Genomic DNA, 23,557 nt, shown 5'->3' with positions numbered 1-23,557 from the left:
AAAGCATTTTTTAATTGATGGTTTCATTCAACAATAGTTTAAAAATATTTTTTAAATATATTTTTATCAAATTTTGACTATATTATGATTATATTATTATTATTATTATTATTATTATTAGTGGAGCTGAAAGCCCAAGTCAGGCATATCAGTTCCAATGCACATATGTGAACCAACTAGACAGCTCCTGTGTATCCCCCCAAACCTTACTGCTCCTGGCCAGTATAGCTGAGGAGGCTGCTTTAGTAAGATTCTAACAAACTCTATTGTATAAGAACTTGTGTGAAGTGTCACATAGTTTTCTTCTTGCACTCTCCCATAAAGCACAGGTTTGTGAAGTGCCATGGACAGATACTCCTATCTCTGCCATGGTAGACTGTAACTCTGCAGGAGTTGCCATAGCAACAAGCATCCTCACACAGATTGGAGCCAGGCCTGTTCTAATCAAATTCCTAATTGTGCCATATTCTCTCCATTTCTTTAAATTGGACAGTGGTCCAGGGTATATAAAAAGCCTTTGAAATCTTCGTATATCCTCCCATTAACTGGTGCTCCCCAATAACCTATTCTCAGAGTTGATTTGAATGTTCTTTAGTCTCAATGTCCACCCATGACAGAGAGGACGGAGAGGCACTTACCTCACCTCATACTGCATATGGGGTCTACATAAATGGTCTAGATCTTCCCTTATAAAATTATCCCCTACCCTGAGCTTTTCGGCTAAGATCTGAGAAACCTACAGACTCCACCTCAGCATACACATCCCCAGGCCTCTCCACCACCTTTATCTCACAATTGGCTTGATTCAAGCACATGGTTTGTAGGCGCCCTTCTACACCAAGGAGCTCTTCTCATCTTAAATGAACTGCGAGACAAATTCCCAGATCTCGACCCAAATTCTTCAAATATAAAAAGGAATGGTCTACTCAATATAATGTTTTGCTTTTGACCCCTGGAAGCAGATATGAGAGGGATGGGTCCTCCCCCTTAGTAGAACTATTGGGAAATTATGAGAGAACAGGTGGCCAACAGCTCCATCTCCACATTGATTAAGAATATATATTTATGTTATATTTTTCACACACACACACACACATTATATATATATATATTTTATTTCATTAAGCTTGCCAAAATGTGGCACTCTTACTCCTCAGCCTCCTGGTGTAAACATCCCCCTTCAGGGATTGAGTTAGAGGCCTCCTCTCTGCACTCCTTCCATGCCCAATCCACAAACATCCATGGTCCTTTCTCCTCTGTTATCTACTTCCAGATGCTTTCTGCAAAATTGGCCTCCCATATTCTTGTTGTAGCAAGATGCTTAATTGTCAAGACATGGAAACAGAGTGTCCATCTCAGCATTTCTGCCCTGAAGTCCTATATTTGGTTCATTGCCGGGATGAAGATTATCCACCATTTACATGACAAGGAAGACAAATTTAATTAAGTCTGGGTATCCTGGCTATACCTATGAATAGGATATCCACCCATTAATCTCTACATTACATCTATCTCCTGCCCTATTACCAGACGCCCAATACTCCAAAAAAATATTAGAAATTATTGACCCAGGGTTTATTTAGATGTGTTTAATAACCTAAGGGGTGAATACTTACATAATTATTTTTATCTGTAATACTTATGTCATTCATTATTGCTTTTATGGATAACTACTCGTAAAAATGTTTACAGTTGTTTTAGCTGAGTATTTTGTGATGGTCACTATTAAAAATTCCTGAATAAATAATTTCAGAATTCGTGATGTAAGAAAATATAGTGTGAACAAATTTATGGTCACTGAATTTTAAACCAATGCATAATGATGTAATTTCCTACCTGCTGTGAAAAACAAGACTTTGCAGATTGCTCTGTGTATCCAAATGAGGGACCTTCAAACACAGCAGTTGGCAGCTTGAGCACCTCTCTCAGAAACAAGTCATACTTCCCATAAACCATTATACCACCAGAATCCGAGATCATGGAGAAAATGTCTGTAAGAAGCAAAAATACAAATTGAGGCACATGGTCTGTGTATTTACCCTACATGTGTAATATATCTGAGAATACTGTTGATTACAGTTCCTAATGGAGAGTCAGCACAATCCCAGAAAATATATAATCAAAGGCTCTTTACAGCAATCCACTTCTGTAATGAATCTAACCAAAAATAGAAACGCATAGAGATCTGCGGCATTTGCTTTTGTTTTTTTAAAAAAACCTTTCCACCCTTTGATGATGCGATATACAATAACTAACATTTACCATTTGCAAGCTGTATGAACATGATCAACGTTCTAATGCATTTTTCTACAAGGTCTGAAGCATCGCGTTGAGTTCCAAAGGGAGAAAATCACTATATAACTAATACAATTATTATTATTATTATTATTATTAATATACAATAGTAACCTTTAAAAAATATGTAAAAATCAAAAGACTAAGGCATCCAGTAAGAAGGTTAAACAATAAAAGGACAGTCACAGATAAATTAGGTGCAAAAACAAATACTTTGTCCTTAAATCCATGAGATATCTTGTCGATTTTTTTTAGTTTTAGTTAAAATATTACTGGGTTCTCCAGTGACAATGGAGTTTATGTGCATATTTATATATTCATGGAGTGGGTCCTGAGTCGGCGTAGAAATTGCGCTATAACTAATATAAGGAACGGAGCCGACACCAAAATTCACCATTTCCGAGAGAGCTTTGCAGATGTATTTTAAATAGTACAAAGGCCGAGAGTGACAGGGAAATTATTTTTATTCTGTCTTAATAAATGCAGCCATAAAACCTGTGTATTAATTAGGATTCAATAAAATGTGCCCCAAAGCGTACCTTTCATTAGTAGGTACAAATCTATCTGCAGAAAGGTTCACACTTCCAGTCCTATTACTGCACTCTATGGTGGCTATCCTGACAACTGGAACTGTGAAACACCAGAGTAATGTCATAACTCAGTCTCCCCAGGTTCAGTGCTGGAACCCCCTGCCCCCAGGGCCACTGAAACGCTGGTGGTTTTAGCACTTAGGCTGATGAAATCCAGGGAGTCTTATCAGTAGCGGAGAAGGAAAAAGTTCTTTAATAAAATGTCCTCATTAGCGCCCCGGTTGCTCACGGTTCTTAAACTATGAGCCAGCTGGATCTAATTTTATACTTACATCTCAATTTGTCCATGATTTTTCCTCCGCAGAGTGTGGCCAAAGCCATTTTGACCGCGAAGACTGTGATCTTACCGTGTCCTTCCCTGTAGATTGCAAGTCAATGAAATACTGAGTACCACAGAGAAAACGTCACATCCATAGAAAATATAAAAATGACATCCCAATATGTGAGAGAAAATGTTCTGTAGTGTTTAACTCCAGCTCAAGCTGTTTATTATGCCTGCTAAGAAAAATGTACTCATAACATCTAATCCACTTGTGTCTCTCCATGAGATATTGGTCATGGATATTGGTCATGGAGTCACAACTGAGCAATGGAAACACGGTCAGGTCAGCTTACATATATGAAAGTATAAATTTACTTTAGTGTATTACGCTATGCTTATAAGATGGGATTCCCAAGGGTTGTCGTCTTAGCAACCTGTGCCCTGGAAGTCACTAGATTTAAGAAAATGTTATAATAACTTGTTTTATTGCTGGAAAGATATTTTGAACAAGATGAAGTCTAAACTCCCTGTGCCAATTTATCCCAATGGATAATGATTCACTAGTTAATCTAGAAACTCACACATTAAATTTAAAGGGGTTATCTAGATAAATGTATATGTTATAAATATAAAATAAGCTATACTGGGCAAGCCATGCTTCACATTAGGGCTTTGGATTCATCAAACATTGTAATTGTATACATTAATAAATAGATTAAATAATGAACTATACATTAAATACATATTGGCAATGTACCATAACTTATGATTATGTTGTAGGGTTGTTTTTTTTAAAAGCTGACTTTGAGTAAATAATTGACCTGATTAAACCAGCGGGTGGCTCACTAATATGACCCTGCTCACAGGTCAGACCACCAGTGCTAGTGAGCAACACATGTATATGCTCCAGCCACCAGCAGAGAGGACAGGAGACTGCAGGACTGACAGGGGCAGATTCCAGGGGAAATATGGCATGGCAATAGTGCAGTCTGCGCAGTATTAGAGTTAATACGGTAATTTTAACCAATTTTTAAATCAGCTGTGAAATTACCATAGTAATTGTAATAGTGTGCGGGCCGCGTTACTCTCGAGAGTAACGCAGTCAATTGAATCTGCCCTTTAGAGAGAGATGTGGGGAGGTTTGGAGACCATTGTTGGGGGTATCAATGTGGATAACACTACACTCTACCAGGTTCCTCATTTCTGCTTCCTGGGTGTGACCCATGACTCCACCTGCTCCTTTATTCCCCCATCCAGTCTCTCTCCCAACGCTGTCACTTTTATCCTCAAAATATTTCCAGGTTACGACTCTCTCTCTCACCCTTGATGCTAATAAGACTCAACCACTCTCTTATTATATTCTGCCTCCCCTGTTACAACCTGCTACTATCTGGCCTCAATCGTCTCTCCACACTACAATCCATCTTCTCCCTTTGTACTGCTTCTGCGTCCCTGCTCTGCCAGTCTCTTCACTGGCTTCCCTACAGAATCCAATTCAAGCTCCTCCGCCCCCACATCTCCAACCTCAACTCACACCACTACACAACTCTCTGCCAGTGTCTGGCACCTGACCTCCCTACTGACAAACACATCTGACTCCCACGTCCCACCAAGTTTCCTGTGCCGTTCCTCACGTATGGAATGCAATTCCATGTCCAATCAGGCTCCCCACCAGCCTCCAAGGATTATTAACTCTCCTTAAAAGCCCACCTGTTCATCAAAGCTTGCAAGTCTCCTCCTAAATCCATTCTCCCTGTCCAGCCTGCCTCACATTCTCACCGCAGGTTAGTTACCCCACACCCCCTCATGGAAACCATGGGGAAGCCTATTTAAGGACAGCAGCAGTACAAGTACTCCAGGTGGTGTTAGCAGGGGGCGCTCACAGGAAAACATGTGAATTATTAAAATTAAGCATTTTTTTCTAATTCTTATTTATTACTTTTTTTTTCATGTTAACTATATATTTTTTTATGCATGATTTCATGTTAATCTTGTGTTATTACTTCATCCTGTTTTGCAATTTGCCTTTGCTTGTTTTGGATTTGTGAGGTTAAGCTTATATATCTTTGTACCATGCTGCATATTTCCCCACTGCAATTTGTGATGCCATATAAATAAATATTCATTATAAACACATCTTGTACTGTCCCGTCTGTTTATTCCTATTGTAGGCACTGGTTGACTCTCAGTCATGTCTGTGTTTATACAGTACACGGGCAGCAGAATTTAAAATTTTGTTTTTTTTTCTACCCGACTCTATTCTGCAGCTGTGTAATATAACTAAATAGCAATTGCTACCATAATACTGCATATTATACATAGCAAAACAAATCCCACTGTCACACCCACTCATTCGCCTGTGACAACTGCTGGAACAGAAAACTGTTAATATGGTCAAGGAGATAATCGGCAAGATATTCTGGAATCTGATTGGCTGATCTCTGAATGCCCCTCTACTTTGCCTGCTTCTTACACACCATACTCCCCGACCCTTCCTCTGCTGTCATGTATGTAGAGCAGTGATGGGCAACCTAAAACACTTCAGGAACCGCATGTTGCAGACCCCCAACCTTCAAAAGGTTACCCTTAATCCCAGCAATAAGTTACAATACATTTAATCAAATAAAGGGACAACTATCTGTAATAACATATCAGCAGGCATTTTAAACAAGTGTTACAAGATATAACAAACAAATCTGACAATAAAGTAGGAAGGAGCTGGGGCCGCAGGTGGAGTCTCTGGGGGAGGGGGGATCAAACATAGAGGGACAGAAACAAACTTTAGTGTCAAAACGCAAATGTGTTTCAGTTGAAACTGTGCCCAGCAGTGGCCCCCATACCAGTCTCCTCCACAGACAAAATTTTGCAAATGGGAGATATAGGAGGAGATTCTAGAAATATTACTTGCAGTTTCATGTTACATGTAAAAGGCACAAAATATACTGTTACAAACAAACAAAGCTGCAATCCCACATGTGTGTTTGCCTGTTTAAGTCCAAAAAAAGATTTATCCTGAGATAGGATTCACCCACGCACATTTATGGCATAAAAAAAATAATAATTGGGACATGGCTTATGATCAATAATGGTACTAATGATAATCTTTTCATATGTTCATCGTTGCCAAGTAATCTTCAAATGTATGAAATTCAAATGCAACCCCAAAAATACTCTAAGCAGCAAATCCCACATAAATGTTCTTGTTCTTTAAATAGCAGATAAATGTACCTTATAAGCATGCACATGATCTCTCATTTTTATTAGCTGTACTACAAATCATTATGCCCTTTTCAAAATCTCTCTGGAAGGCAGACAAGTATGGCTGCCAGTCACACACACACATACATAGAACATATGAAGGCAGAGGGAGGAGAAGAGGATTTTACAGTGTATGACTTCAGAGGGCCATTACCAAGCCTCTCTACTCACTATAATCATGTGCCATGTGCATGTGGTTGGCATGGTAGTAACATGACACCGTTGGTAAGCAGGGTAAGCAAGGCGGCAGGGGGGACTACTTAATATAATTATTTTGGCTTAGGGGTACCATGAAAAAATTATGAACACCCTAAGGGTGCCTGAACTGAGAAAGTTTAGGATCCACTGGACTAAAACATGACTATGTACTCAGAGATTACCAAAGTGTCAACACTTGGCATGTATTCATTTCTACTACTTACGTCATACTATAAATACATTAAAACATGCATCAGAGACAACATTACAGACCCAGACTCTGTCTCCATAAGCTGGAAAACTACTTACGGGTCATAAGCAGCCAATAGGAAATTTAACATCAAACTGATGGACTGTTCTACATGGATCTGGTGAGTAGATGGCATCCGCTTATTGAGCTGGTAAAATATGGTTGATAATACAGCTTCCAGACGTGACACATTCAGTTCTACATTGGGGTCAAGGTTGTTTAACGAATTTTCACGAAGTGCTTCTATGATGTTCCATATGTCGACCAGATGCACTGTATGGAAACACAAAACTCTTCTTACATTCAAGACGTTTTACCGGCATGAGGCCTGTTTTAGTGGCAGTTAAAAAAAAAATACTATTTGCATGAATTCATAAAACATTACTTGAGACTAAATAGCATATAGAACATCAAGAGATGAGCAGAAATATACCAGCATCGCTTGACATTGAAAAGCAGACACTTGTTGCATGCTCTTATGAGCAGGGTCCCTCTTCCCTCGTGTCTCCATACCTATTCTTCTGCTCTGTCCTTACTCCATATGTCTGTCCTGGAGTTACTGAAGCATTCGTACTTTGTATTTATCGTTCTGTACTGTTTAACCCTGTATGGTCTACTGTTTGTACTATATACGGCGCTGCGGAAACCTTGTGGCGCCCAACAAATAAATGATGATAATAATAATAATAATAATAATAATAATAATAATAATAATAATAATAACTTGTTTTCTTTAACACCTGTCTACAGTTTGAGATCTGATTAACATGTTATACTTGCACATATTGCACCCATGAATATATATTTTCCATACTGTACACATACATTAAACCCGCATGCCGCAACCCCTCCACTGGCACAACTCCCCCCTCCCTGCGCGCTTCACACACTCAGTTTGGAACTTTTGTACTGGAGCATTCAAGCTCATAGACAACCCAAACAGAATGACTCAGCTGTGAAATAACCCAGATTTCCCACCAGGTCAAGGTCACAGAGCATTAAGCACATAGACTAAGAATAATCTTATATCCTCCTGTATATGGCACTGTTGTGCTCCTTTTCAGGTTTAGGATAATGACATCTGTGACGGCTTTGGCTCTTCAGCCAGCTGTTTTTATCAGTACTTACAAATGTGCCACCTATATAATATCAAGGTAAAATATCGGTCCCTTTCTCATCCATCTCCTCCAGAGGACTTCTGTCTGGGCAGGTTAAATTCTAGGGGCTTGAGCTTTACCTTTTCTCCTTAGATACAGCCTTCCCAGGAGTTACACTAGCTAAGATGTGAGGAGAACCTGGAGGTGCTTCTTGAGCCATTAAGAAAGGATGAGAATCGGGGAGGATGTAGCAATAAGCTTGTTTTGCACGCAAATCTTCAAATCTTTGGTAACTCTCTAATAGAGTAACTGAAAAGCGGAGGGCACCATGTCTCACATAGCTATGAGATATAAATTGCACTTTATAGTTGGATTTACCTCCCAACACTAAATGAGACCCAATCAGTATTCCAATTTCTTTATCATAGCCACACTTCAAGGGATCCAGACTCCCAGTAACCGAAAAGTGTTATTTGTCAGCCAATGCAAGTTTTAAAAGTGTTAATTGCCTAACAAGCTGACTTAGCAGACAAGTTTATTTTTCTAAGTATGCAGTTAGTTGGAAGATATTTGCTTTCAAAAGTATAGAGGATTTCAGAATGCATAAATAGAAATAAATGTAATAAAGTCTTATTTAGATAGACCTTAACATAAAGCATACAAAATACAATATCCATTCTCTATACGTTTTATGTCAATGAGGCGTCATAGTAAATGATTTGTTCTTTGTACACTGCACATACAATACAGGGCACTTAAGAGAAGGAGCCTTGAATTATAGTATAAAAGGGGTCAGGTGCTAATTAGTCAATGTGACAGAATGCCTTGCAGGAGGTGCATTAAAGGAGGAAACTATTTAAAAAGCTTAACCCAAGTTTATTTCCATTGTACTAACCACTTTGTGGGAAATGTATTAATTTTTTCATAGACATTTGGGTCATTACCAGCGGGAAACTGCTATTGAAGTCCAGCATAACAGCTGTTGTTACCTTAATTAATTACCCCCTATGTCTCTCTATTCTCCCTCTTTCATTTATTACCGGTACTTCTATGTGACCAGAGTACATAGTCATACTGTTTTCTAAAACTTGGCAAATTCAATTCTCATAATCGTAATATAAAATTACACATCAGTGTGACTGAAAACACCGATCTACTGACTTACAACAGAATTATATCGTAACACCAGCAAAACCTGTCAGCCTGATTCCAGTGTGGTAATAGCCTACTTCTGCTTTCGCTTGCCCAGTTGTATGTGTTATATGTATAATTTTAGTCTTATAAGGCACTGGGCACAACGTGTTTTCCTTTTATGTTTGCACAATTAGACTTTCTTTTTTAGATTTTCTTTTATTTCTTTTAACTAGAAAAGTCTGACTTTGGTTTCCTCTAATGATAGGATGAATAGGCAGGAGAGGCAGACTGCATTAGGGCCTGGACATAGGAAGGGCCCAATGGTCTTGTGTTTTCTCCACTCCCTCCTCCCATTAGCTGCACTGGTTGCAAACCAGACTAACACCTCTACTATGTCACTTAACATGAGTGTGGCCCCTGTGGGTAAACAAATAGGAGCCTCTAACACACAATCATACCATGTATGACAGCGTGCAGCACAGGTCCAACTGTACAATAGGTGACGGATTCTGGAATAGGATTTATCGGTGGTGAGCACTGGTTTACAGCTAGCAGTGTACCTTACTGTGCAGTACTCCAACACGGATCCTTACTGGACATTACTATTAATGGGCCATTACCATTACAGGGCACACTACTGGATATTACTAGAAATCTTACTGCACATCACTGCTAATGGTAGACATCTTACTAGACATAGGCATCTTGCTGGGCATTAGCTATTAGTTACTGGGGCATTATAGCTGACAGAGTAGAGCTTGCTGAGTATTATCAATAGTATAATTAAATAAGTAGCACCGCCTAGGAGGGGAGCAGAGTATTATAGCGAAGCCCCCTCCCCAGAGTACACAGACGTGCAGCCAGTTTCATCTTCAGCCCACAGGACCTCCTCACAGAGCCCTGATGATGTTACAGTTGTGATATCACAGGATCTTTTTTTACCAGTGCACAAGGGCACACTTACATACCGAGATGTAAACATTGTTCAAACACTCACTCATCTCAATACTTGCCCGATGACAGTGTAAACAAAGATGGCGGGAAGGAAGGGTATTATATCTATTGTGTTTGGAATTCAGCCAGAACATTTTTTCCCCAGCAATGTACCTGTTCCATTTTGCATAAGAATGCAAATTAGCGCACTCAGTGGATAGCTCCACTTGGCTTATGAGTAGAGCTGTAAGCATATACGCTCTTCCATGGCAGTAACAAACAGTGCACTATATTAATTTCTCACTCTCCTGGGTAAACAGGGTTGTGGAATGACCGCAGGCACTATATAATAAATACAAATAAGGTGAGGTAGAACCTCATGACTGGTTCTCTTTAATATTTCACACGTACCCCATTGTGTCTAGGTGTATAGATGTATTGGGGATGAGGACAAGCAGTACAAAATATCCTCTCTATGATCTCTGCATTTCCAGCAAAATTAATTGAACAGTAGGATACATGAAATGTTTTAGGTGACAAAATGCATGTAGTCCATCCATTAGAAATAGCAAGAATAACAACACTGCTTTAAATGAATTTTGTTTTTAGACAGGCTAGAAGGTTATTATTCCGGCAGAGTCAGCAGCAAGTGTCTGTAACTGCTATCACAGCCAGATCTGGGGATTCACATTCCACAGGGCTCCATTCACTCCTGGTGCCTGGGATTTGTGCTGTTTACTTTTGCTCTTTGCTTTGAATGGGAAGGACAGTGCATTATTACAGGGTGCAAAATGGTTAAAGCCGATCTGCATCTGTGCACTAATGAACTTAATAAATTGCCTGGTATTTTCTTTTTTTTTTTTTAACCCCACATAGGTGCCAACCATAATAAGAAGTATAGCAACCCTGGGACTACGATACAGGTTTTAGAGAAGAACCTATGGGCAGGAATATCTGTCATGTGACAATATAAGACAATTGGACTTGAAAGCACTAGTATACTGTGCATAAGTACTAAAAAATTAGGGTATATAATTGTGTGTGCTCAAAATACCCCTCATACACATAATGAATTGATAATTCGTATCTCTAAGTAGGAATAATGTTTAGGAAACAATTTCAAACATCTTACACATACGAATTTATGCTATTATCATGTAAAATGTTCAATTATGTGCTGATAAATTAATACCTCTAACTAATAAAAGGCAAACTGTTCTGGTGTTTTTATTATTCGAGTATTCGTATTAAGAGGTATAGGAAAGGCAAAAAAAATACTTGCTTATTTTTTCTGGCTTTATTGCAGCTTAGGTCCAATGTCAAATAGGAATAATTGACCTCTATGAGGTAGTACACATTAAGGACAGGAACTTGCAGCGAGTGCTTGGAGTCAGTGACAGTTCCAGGGTTCTGAGTAGTTCCTCACAGGACAATGAGCCTGGACAGGACAAGCTGCTGTATGGACGTAAGCTAAACATAAGATTTAACAAGCAAAAAAAAAAAGTAAAATTGTATATATTTAAATTATTAACCTAATTGTACTATTAGACCATCCAATGCAGAGTAAAGCAATCTGTGAAGAGTCAATGATTGAACTGAATCTCAAGGAATATAGAGTGATGTATACCTGGCAGCAACCAGTAATTGTAAAGCATCAAAGAGCAAGGAAGGTGTTCGTCCATGAAAGGTCAAAGAGCAGTGTTTTATTCTGGCACAGACAGCATAATAAACACCACTGATCATCACTTTCCCTGCGCCGTGCCTCTAAGGAGAAGACTCATGAGACTAATGAAGGCCACGGTGTGATGTAATGATACCAACTGGAAGCACCAGTGATTCATCAATCCTGCCTCACTATATCTGGATAAAGATTGCAAATTAAGATGTGCAACAACTGTGCTGAAAATGTGAATACCTCCTGCAGGGTCCACATCAATCAGTTGCAAAACACAAACATTCCCTTACACCAGAAATGTGAACATGAAGAAAATGACATTACTACACTGAACATCTGCTGCACTCTGGTGATTGACCAGTAGATGTCTCTGTAAACACTTGCCTAAATATCATACATATTTCTGCCCACGTTTCCATTTTGCTATTGGCACTGCAAGAAAAACATGGACTAGAAAGGCTGCTTGACGTAACTCATCCAGAACATCCCCATCTCTTAGTCAAAACCCGCTGGATTTGTTTGTAGTACAAAAATGTAGGTACTGGAATTAGGTTAAGATCCTACACACAGAAATAGATGTGTAACAGGATCAAACCCCTCTTATTCCAATCTCATTCATAGTAAAAGCCCCAAATGTTGGCTTCAGAGGTGAACGGTTTACTTGTGAGGTTATATGGTGCACACTGAATCACAGCTTCACAGGTCAGAAAGGCTCTAACTTCCTGGAATTAGAACCCCCTTCTATTAAACTGTCAGCATAACAGCTACTGCCCACTCTTTTTTTTTTGACAATGGTGCAGCAAGGAGGAAGTGTCGCCAAGCTCGGCACAATCAGGTAATGGTGGGTCATTCCATGGTGGCATAAGGTGGGCATAACAGCCTACTGGGTACTACTAATATAATGCTGGAAAACCAATGTGGTTGGTCCATACTGATGGAGGGCTCAACTGGTGCACTGATGGGGCACCTCTGATATAATAGTTGACACTACTGGTATAATAGTGAGTACTATTAGTATAATGGAGGGGTATTATTGGTGTAACAGTGGATACTATTCGTATAATGGTGGTATATTGGTGGGTTGGCCACTGCTGGTATAATGGTGGTATATTGGTGGGCATTACCACCACAATGGTTGGCCACTGCTGGTATAAAGGTGAGCACTGCTACAATAACGTATGAAATCATTGCTGGTATAATATGTGCGACAACTGCTTTTATAATACTGGAAACTGCTGGGATAAATCTGAGCATTGCAAGAATAATTGACATTACTAGAATGTCTTGGATCACTGCTTTTATACTGGTCAGCACTGCTAGGATAATATAGAGCAGGGGTGTCCAACCTTTTAGCTACCCTGGCCCTGGGCCACATTGGAAGATGATGAGTTGGTTTGGGCCGCACATAAGATACACGAACAATAACGATAGCTGATCATCCAAAAAACCATAGAAAACATAGTTAACATATATATATATATATATATGAAAAAAAGTTATATATATATATCACTTTTTTTTAAAATCCCCCTATACTTACCTTTCAATCGCCCTGTTCAAAGAATCTTCCCTAGTTATTATACTATAATCACTTTTTGTATTGTTTCGATGCAATATTAATAGAGTGCATTTAAGAGAGGCATTGTATATCAGGGTGCCCTAACCAGGCCTGCGGTACCTGACATATACACCACTGTGACCCCAAATTGTGACCTGGTTTGCTAATTACACCACTATGTTAGTTAAGGGATAACAACTTATACTGGGCCAAAGAGAATAATATATAATGCCCCATTAGTATTACAAGTAGAAGTATGTAGCAGGGAGATAAGGTCCAAGATGCTCCAGGACCAGGTGACTTTTATTCACTGGTCAGCGTCCCTTGAAATAATAAAAAAAATCCCCCTTAACTTACCTTTTAATCGGCTTGTTCTCCTGTCCTTTTCACTTATTTTCTCCAATTCTGTGCTGCTGATTGTTCTTCTCGCGCGGGTGACTCCTCTGTGCTGCACTCCGCAATGGATGTTGGGCGTGATGACATCACGCCCAACATTCACTGCGAGCACCGCACGGAGGAGGAGACAAGGGACCGCGTGACCGCAAGGTATTTTCTTTTCTTTGCAGGATTTTTTTTTGTCCATTAACAGTGCTGCCCCCTTGCCACAACCAAAACTCCTTCTGGGCCACATTAACAGGCGTGCGGGCCGCGGGTTGGACAACCCTGATATTGAGGGTCACTGCTTATATAATTGTGGCCATTACATACATTTTGGGTCACTATCTTGATAATGTGCTCACTGCTCATGTGGAATTAATATATTAGAATATATATGGTGTTATCCAGGGCATAGTATAAATTGGGAGCACTGTATATATTTATATTCTATTTGTGTTTGGAATAAAATACATATACCTGCATAACACTGCACCCTTGCAATTTGATGTGGTGCCCAGAGAGAGCCACATAATATCTCTCTCCCTTCAATGATTCCCCAGAGTTGCAAACAGTCCAGTCTTTAATGTCTAAATGGAACATTGACTTTGGGATTATGTTATTGGAATGAAAGAGGAATGCAGTAATTTTTAGTGAGGTTAAGGCAATATTGTATTGTACATTGAAAAAGAGAGAAAAACCTCAACCAGGTGAAAACTCCCTGGCCACGTGGTTCATTATCTAAATAAATAATACAGTGTCGACATTAAATTTCCCGTGCCTGTATGTTTCATACTACATACAAGGGAAGCATCAAAAAGGAAAAAAAATGATTCAAGAGTATGAAGACATACAGTGAGATAATAATCTACATGTACAAACATCTGGAATTATAGAACTAGCCACACATGTGCAAACTGGCCACAAACATGCAACACGTCTAACAGAAGGAAACATGTTCAAGTGGGATTCATACTGATTGCCACAATTAGCTGATGACCTCCACAGATGCACGATGAGCGGAGAACAGAGCAGCCACGTAAACAGTACAGGCAACGAATGGCCGAATTTGTGCAACTGGCCGCTGATTTGATTACAGATCATTTGACAATCAGACAAAAACAACAGGAATGCACTGTATGCAGCCAATATAAGTAAAGTTTAGACACCTGGGCCAAGAGACATAGCCCCACAGAGCAGGCACTTACAACAAAACAGAGTAGGAAAACCTACTGGAAGAAAGTCAATTGTAATTGGCTATAAGAAGAGAATTTTCTAAAACATACTTCGAAATATTATTGTGTTAAACAAACGCAAGTACTTGAGTCTTTCATTCTATACACCAGTGGTTTTCAAATATAGCCACTGTGGTTAATTTGCAGCCACAGTCAGTCAACTTCAGGGTTTCTGTGTCGCCACTGGAAAACCATGTCTCTGTCTGTATTACCCAGTATTGTTTTAGAAATGTTTGTTCCCAATTGCAAAGCGCTACGGAATTTGCTGGCGCTATATAAATGTTGATGATGATGATGATAATGCACCGAAGGAATGCTGCAGCCTGAAGATTGGAGCGGCAGCAGCCAGTGACTGGTAAGAATACTGGTTGTCTGGACTTTATTGATCCCAATAGCCAATAGACATTAGCTTAAGATAAAATGGATGTTGTAGAGCAGGAGAGGCAGCAGCATGATGGGCAGTACAGATCAGCTCCTAGGGCCCGATTCATTATTTGTGTGCCACATGAAAAAACAGTCAGTATTTAACTTATGTGCAAAACAGAAAACTAGTTTGCACCCCTTGCATTGTAACATGGTTTTGTCCAGGAGACTGAAATAAGATACCTCTTCATTTAAGATCCTTAATGAATCAGGCCCCTAGTCTTCACTGGACGGCTGCGGGAACAGCTGCAGCAAGTAACACTCATCAGGTTTCTCTGTTTGGTATTAATATGGGTGCTGGTTGCTGGTCACATGGGTACGTCTACTGGTTATAACGGTGCTGCATTACATACTTGTCGCACATAGTCTGTAAGCATTGTGAGTGTGACTTAAACGTTCAGCTATGCTGTAAGACATCCCCCCAGCTGGGGGCCACTACTACATACAACACATTTCATAATTCTGTATGCTAGCCTCCAGCAATTTATTCATTAAATTATTTTAGTTAATATTTTATAAATGGTTTAATTAATTTTCCACATGTTACTGGTACATCTAACATCAACAATTTAATTTGTAAAATCTCATGTTTTGACGGAATTTTGTTTCTTTTTTTTAAGTCTATAAATTCTGTGATTTTGTAAGTCAATTTGTTGTTTTAATCATAACTTTACATTGATCACTAATCACGTTTTGTTCTTGTACCTTGATATTTTATTTGTCTCATGGAAACCTCACATAATCCCAATATGACAGTCTTCGTAATGTGCTAGTGTAGATACATTATGTAGAGAAGACACAATCATGCTCAGGGGCACACCCATGGGGGGTTTCCTAGTCCCCAGAAACCCCTGTCCTCTCCCGGGACCAGCCACTACTGCTTGTAGCTTGGGATCGTCTCCAAGTCAATCTCCTGCTGTGTGAGCTCAGCGCTCTGCCGGCAATTTGGCCCCGCCCCTTCCTCCCACACGGCCAGCATGGGTGTTATGCAGGAGGCCGCAGCAGCAGAAGAAGGTAAGAATGTGTGTATGTGTGTGTCAGTGTATATGTCAGCTTACATGTCTGTGTGTTTGATCCAGTGTGTTTGTGTGTGTCTGTGCTTATCTGTGTATATGAGTGTACATGTCTGTGTTTGATCCTGTGTGTTTATGTATGTGTGTGTATGTGACAGCTTACATGTTTGTGTGTTTGATCCTGTGTTTTTATGTATATGTGTGTTTATGTATGTGTGTGTATGTGACAGCTTACATATCTGTGTGTTTGCATATGTGTGTGTATGTGACAGCTTACATATCTGTGTGTTTACGTATGTGTGTGTATGTGACAGCTTACATATCTGTGTGTTTATGTATGTGTGTGTTTATGGATGTGCGTGTATGTGACAGCTTACATATCTGTGTGTTTGACACGGTGTGTGTTTGTAGCCACGCCCCTACACATACTGGACACGCCCACTTGTATCGTGGCGTGGAAACCCCCCTCCTCGAATCCTGCGTTTGCCCCTGATGCTGGTTTGCATTTGCCATTTTCCATGAAAACTCTGCTGCTAGACAGATGCTTCACGGTAGAGTGCATTGTGGGTAGACCTAGATGACCAACCCACCAACATAGCAGGACCACTGCACACAATCATAATACTATTGTAGGGTTGGACAAAATAATGTCGAAATCAGATAGTCAAATCTAGTAGTCAACAGGATGTCATTAGGAGTCAGGGAAGGTGTGCGCCCACTGACATCAACAGAAGTCATTTTTATGTGGATCGGTTACCTGGCTCTTTGGACTTGTCTAGACCTGTTCTATTCTACTGCATTTATACTACTCATCAGTAAGTGGTAATTTACATAAAATGTAATTAAACCGAAAATGGCAATTTTACACAATTCAGAAGAGAGGTAGCACTATGGATTTTATCAATATTAAATATTCAGGGACATGTAGTTAAAAACTGGATCATCTACATGGAGCACCCCTTTTTCCTGTTTGGGTGTATATATCAATTTGTGTGTCCGGTCTGCAAATTAATTCAGTACCTTGTATTTCAGATTGCGCAGTGACTCCTTGGTCTGGTTACTGAAGGGTCTTCTTTGGGTAGTGTCCTGGTTGTAGCTACACCAGAGGGGGACCAAGGAACCCTCTGCCCCCCTTCACTGGACCAAAGGCACACACAAATGAATAATATCACACAGGAATTATCTTTAGAAGCCACACTGTTTAAACTACAATTTATATTTTTGATTTAAAATATTGGAAAAAATACCTTTAGAAGCTTGTACCACCCTAATAAATGTGCCAAACAATTGTATATAATCAATAATTAGTATTATATAATACCTATACTAATATATATATATATATATATATATATATATATATATATATATATATATATATATATATATATATATATATATATTCTCTTCTCTATTATTCTACTACCAAGAGATACCTCTCTTTAAACTACAATCATCTGGCAAATATAACTAATATCAAACAATTAACATGAGAAGTTCAGCAGTATAAATAGACATATGTTTACACTTTGGATTTCACCATCTATCCCTTAGACATGATCATATAGTGACTTCAGTATCGTAGGCTCCTCACACCACAGGTTTGTGAATGTCTCTTGTATGAGACTGATAGTATAGTGAGGTAGGTGCTCACACATGTAATTCAATCTCTGCTCCCTAACTGTCCCTGCACTAATCCCTTGTTAATATTATATCAGTCCAGCAAAAGGGTTCATTTACATTCCAATCTTCAGGCCTTCCCACCTAGTCCCTATCTGACCACTGGTATAATACAGAGTCCCGATAAATCAATAAACAGATAATAAAATGTTACTTATCCATATAACCATCAGCCTTTTAGTCCAAGATGGCTTTTTCCAGTCAGGACTCCAGTTATTTCTCTCTTTTAAAAAGATCTTTTCCTTCTTCTCACTGTGTCTCTCTCTATGGGGTCTGTTTACCAATCACCGCAACATATGATTGAAACTTTTCAATCCTCATCGCATAGATGCGGATTGAAAAGTTTCTCATATGTATCAAAAAATAAACACAGAAACAGTCGTTCTGAAAAACGGGTGCTCCTGTGAAGATTAACACTTACCTGTCACTTGGGTCTTCTCTTCTCCTCCCTGTGAGGTGCTGCTCACCCCTCTTTCAATCCCTGTGCGCATTCGCCGACTGGCAAACTCAGGCATGCGCACAGAGATCCCTATCTGAAGGAACCTGAGGCATGTGACAGGGAGGGATCACATAATCCTCCACACATGCCCTGTGCAGCTCTGCTCTTTGGAGCAGAGCTGTTTTCAGTGAAAGTTTTCAACCATGGTAATGTACACCAGCTTCAGATAGCGCCAGCTTCAGATAGCACCAGCTTCAGATGGCGTACATTAACATGATTGAAAACCAAGTACAGGTCATTGGTACATAGCGTTACTGAGCACTTCCCATACACTGTTATGGGGAGTGCTCAGTAAAACGATGAGAGAAGCAAAGCAGCAGATATCTGAAATATCTGCTGCGATGCTAGAATAATACATAGTAATTTAGTGGTAAATCCCCGAAAACAGTAGTTTTCGGGGATTTATCTCTAAATGACAGGGGGAAGATCTTTGATAAATAGGCCCCTATATTTCTGGGGCATTATCTTTATTTCAGACATTTACTTTAAACAACTGGCAGGGGTGTACTCCCCTCACCAACAGCTCCTATTTACCAATATGGCTCCTCTGTATACAGGGGTCCTTTAAATACTGCTCCCTCCTCTTCTCTGTTACCATATTTCTATGTTGATTACTTTTTTGTTTCATAAATATCCCGAGATGTATGTTTAAAGCCAAATGCATAATGCCAACATCAGGGGCTACAGTATACACCAAGCAGAGAATAGTTATTCATGCCAATGTACACTGAACTGCCAATATACAGGGGTAAAGGGAATTCAGGATAAAGATGTAAAGGCAAATGATACCGACAGAAAACAGGTTAAATGTGTATGCAAACGAGAATTACATGTGTCATCTGCAGCTATTATATAATGTATACAAATCAATATATTAATGCTAGATCTGCTGGTTGTTCTTCCACAATCCTAGCTGTATTCCACACAAAGCAGAAGGGAGACAGATTCAAGCAACATTCTAGCAGTTTAAAAATATAATACGATTACAGTGAATAAAAGGTTACTTCTAAAATTGCCTTTACATTCTTTATTTTAAAATATGAACTAGATAAATCATATACAAATGTTATGCTGAAATGTGTCTACTTTTACTGATTAAAAAAAAAAAAAAGTATTTTTGCAAAGTGATTAAATATGGTCACTAAAATCATACACTGGACTATTAATGCAGATGTCCAGCCAGAACCATTATTCAAAAACAAGCAGAATCATAGGGACCCATTGTTCAGCACTCCCAACCCTGTCAGTTCCAGTGACAGGTCATTTCTCTGGGACGGACAGTCTGTAGAAGTTTGAATGAAGAGACTGCTTAGTGCAATGTTCCAATTAAACTAAATAGATGGTTCAAGTTCTGAAATGGAGCTTGTCATAATTATAGCTTAATTAGTATAATAATGAAAACAGTGGTAATATTTTTATGATCTATCCTGATTTCTCGATTTAGTAAAAATGGTTTCCAGCAAATTATTATGTGTAAGCAAACAAGTATTTAGAAGACGGAAACGGACATACTCTACACATGCCTGCTTTCTGTCATCTCACTCTATTTATTCACAGATGCCGTTATCAGAGAATAGCAATCAAACATTTCTTGTTGCCCAGTTAAGAGCACCACAAATCCTAAAAGATTGGTTAAAATTTCTTTGGACTGAAAGATTTATCCCTGAGTGAACCAAAGGTCATTATATAATACTTATAGGAACCAGAAATGATCAAAGCGACATATGTGAAGATCTCTGTAAAAATTTATAACCTCTGGAAGTAACCAAGTGGCTCAAGACACATACAGGCCCTACAAGGAATTTATAGGGATTATGTCTCTCCCCAACGGATCCATATAACATAATCATGTTTCATATGTATATATGCAGGAACATATACCATGTTCATACCACTATATTTCTATTATACTGAGAAGAGATGTAGGTTATATTTTAAAGAACCCATTACCAGGGCCCTCTTAAGACCATCTTGGGCCCCCGGGCACAGCAGTGCACCGGGGCCCATATATATATATATATATATATATATATATATATATATATATATATATATATATATATATATATATATATATATATATATATATATATATATATATATAAATATAAATAAAAAAAAGGAAAAAAAAAAAAAAAAAAAAAAGATTATATATATATGGACCCGTCGGAGGAAGCCAAAAAAAAAAAAAACCTGGAAAAAGAAAAGAAGAAAATACTTACCGTGCTGTCAGCTGGCGATCCGGCTCCCTCCATGGTCTCCTCCTCCGTCGCGCTCCGCAATGGATGTCGGGCGGGCGTGATGACATCACGCCCGACATGCACTGCGAGCGCAAAGGAGGAGGAGACCATGGAGGGAGCCGGATCGCCAGCTGACAGCACGGTAAGTATTTTCTTCTTTTCTTTTTCCAGGTTTATTACTAGAACTACTCTTGGACAATACAGACTAGCATACACAAAACACACAATTTTCTGTAATGTCCCAAGAGAAGGGGGGGGGGGAAAGGTCAAGAAAGAAAAAGTTTTAAAACAGGTAGAGAAATTATTTGGGAGATTCTCACTTTATGGAGATCAGCCTGCTACTGAGAGATTCACCAAGCTTTCACCGAGACAGCAGATTATGTGAAAAAGTATTTCAGTATAGTTCTTCCGTTCTGTTTTTTATTTCTGTTTTTCATTTATATTTTTGTAAATTTTAAATATCACAATTTTTATTCAATAAGCATTGTGGCCTTTTGCTCTATTAACTCACATTTAATAATGTTCTGCCTTTGTTTTGTTAAATAATTTACTTTATTAGGCTTGCTTTTTAGAACACTCATACAGCAAATTGTTTGGTCTACTGTAACTAACATTAAATTAGGTTGTGATTAACTTTTGGATACATCAAGGAGTGACCGAAGACTTCTAGATTGTCAGTTCTTGAACCAAATCTCAGTGGTGGCAGTTCTTGGTGGTTAATAGTGAGTGTGAGATATATTTAGGGGGATTTAAGTTGTTTTAGAAAGGCAGCTGCCTTTGTTTTGTGTACATACATATCAAATGCTTGGCACTCAGCTTAATATAGTCAAACTGACCCCATTGCTCACCTTCAGCTAGAAGACTACTTTGTGCTGTAAATATATCAAATACAGGTGACACTCAAGGATTTGCTGCTTGGTTGAAGTTTCAAAAGTCCATTTTATTTTTAAAAAATTCCAACGTGTCAGGCGAAGTGTAACTTAGCACTTGGGAGTTTTGGAATTTTTAAAATAAAATTAACTTTTGAAATGTAAACAGAGGAACAAATCCTTAAAGCAGTCTAATATATATATATATATATATAGTACTTATCCAATTTCATATTCAAGAGTAATGAAAATGATAAACCTGCATAGAAAACATAATTTTGTGAATAATTTATTCACAGTGAAGGCGATCAATGAGGTAAAAATCTGAGCCGTATTTAGTTAACGGCATTTTTACAATGTACATTTGTTGTTACAAGATACTTTTTCATTTTGGATGAACTAATGTTTTTGGAACAACACATACACAATCATGTATTAACAGGAGAGATAATTACACCAGGAACGAACCAGAAAATAAAAAAGTTGTATGTAAAATTATTATCGGTAAGAAACAGATGGCTTGTATTTCAAAGGAGAGAGGAGTCTACAGAATGATGATGACTGATTCTATTCAAGCAGGGATCTGATCATGATTGCCATTCTGTTTCTGTACAATAAAAAGAAGGGGTCTCATATTTCTCTCTCACCATACTAGAAAGTCTCTTTGGCACAGTGAGTTAATTAAAAAGTCCAAACAATAGAGAGGATCAACGTGGGGATGAAAAACAAGGTTAATTACCAAATATGAAGAAGTTGTCTACAAACATCAGGAAGGTTTGCAAAAACTATTTTTCGGCATCAAACACAATGGAGAGAGGGATTCTTATTGTATGGATAGGCTTTGATGTCTGATTTTTTTCCCCTCCCTCTGAGCTGTGATGCCCGGCATCATAATGATGGCCACTATGTAACCTATGTGCTATACCACCATTCAGCAAGCAGAAAGATTTTTACACGTTAGCTAGCACAATGTATACATATCAAACACATGTGCTGCAATTGTCTCCCATGCAGGCATGTAACACGTCTTAGAAAGCACTGTACTAAAATCAATAGGAGGTCCAAATATTTCATAACTCTCCTAAACTTTGATAGAACACCAGTATAGATAAAACATCCAGAAAGACCAATTTTGAAAATAAAACAGATATTAAAAATAACACATAATATGACCAATACAATACAGCCCAAGTATAGTTTAGGACTATGCTTTTGAAAATTCTTTGCTTACTTACAGTTGCATTTCTTCTGTACAAATCGAATCTTACATGCCGTTCGGTACGTGGACAAACGAATACGATCCAGATCTTGAGCACCTGGCAAAGAAATACACAACAATAATATATACAACAAAGTATTAGATATATGGTGATACAATAAATGGCCACAAATACAGCTATTAACACTGCTAAACATAAAACACTGCACATGAACCATTTAAGGTTAGACCTGCAAAGACCAAACAGATTATTTGCCAGAGAGGTGATAAAAGTACAAAGTTTGCCAACACAAAAGCAGACCCCATCCGGGTCAGTTTAGACCGAACTTGACCCAAACGACTGTGCCTTGCAGCAACATTTAATAGCAATCTGGAAGAGTGTGTGGTCGTCCGCTAAATAAACTAACGCCAAGCGCTCGAAAGGAGGGTTTGCAAATTTGATGACACATGTGGTTGGGTATATTGGACAGATCACATGGGGGCTTGTTTTAGGGAAGCGCTCCATAATAATTTGAACACATCGCTTACAATGTTGTTGTGTGTAGTCAAGTATAATTCATAAGAAACTAGATCCATCTAATTTGGTCACTCACATGTCCAAAGTGGACACGACACCTGTCACCCAGCAGTCAGGTTGAGCAAATGGATCTGTTTTTGTATGGAGAGCTTTAAATCGCTTGCCTCTCAGAGAACAATATTAAGAGTAGTAAATGTATATGCCGGTTACTGAAACTTCCCTTATAAAAATAGTTAG

The 23,557-nt window shown here is 38.7% G+C and overlaps 1 protein-coding gene across 7 annotated transcripts in view; it reads right to left on the bottom strand.

Annotated features, from left to right (window-relative positions):
• Positions 1–23,557, bottom strand: part of DTNA (dystrobrevin alpha) — a 199,093-nt gene that overhangs the window by 54,847 nt on the left and 120,689 nt on the right. For all 7 annotated transcript variants that reach the window (XM_075213482.1, XM_075213487.1, XM_075213484.1 and 4 more), the window contains exons 3-6: positions 22,820–22,900; positions 6,913–7,126; positions 3,158–3,243; positions 1,837–1,991 (exon numbers count right to left, since the gene is read on the bottom strand). In XM_075213482.1, coding sequence (XP_075069583.1) covers positions 1,837–1,991; positions 3,158–3,243; positions 6,913–7,126; positions 22,820–22,900 — 536 coding nt within the window. The remainder of the gene's footprint in view (positions 1–1,836; positions 1,992–3,157; positions 3,244–6,912; positions 7,127–22,819; positions 22,901–23,557) is intronic.

The sequence above is a fragment of the Mixophyes fleayi genome, chromosome 5 (genome assembly GCF_038048845.1).
Source record: "Mixophyes fleayi isolate aMixFle1 chromosome 5, aMixFle1.hap1, whole genome shotgun sequence".
Classification (NCBI taxonomy): domain Eukaryota; kingdom Metazoa; phylum Chordata; class Amphibia; order Anura; family Limnodynastidae; genus Mixophyes; species Mixophyes fleayi.
Note: the sequence above shows the minus strand (reverse complement) of the source record. Positions and strands in the feature narration are given on the sequence as shown.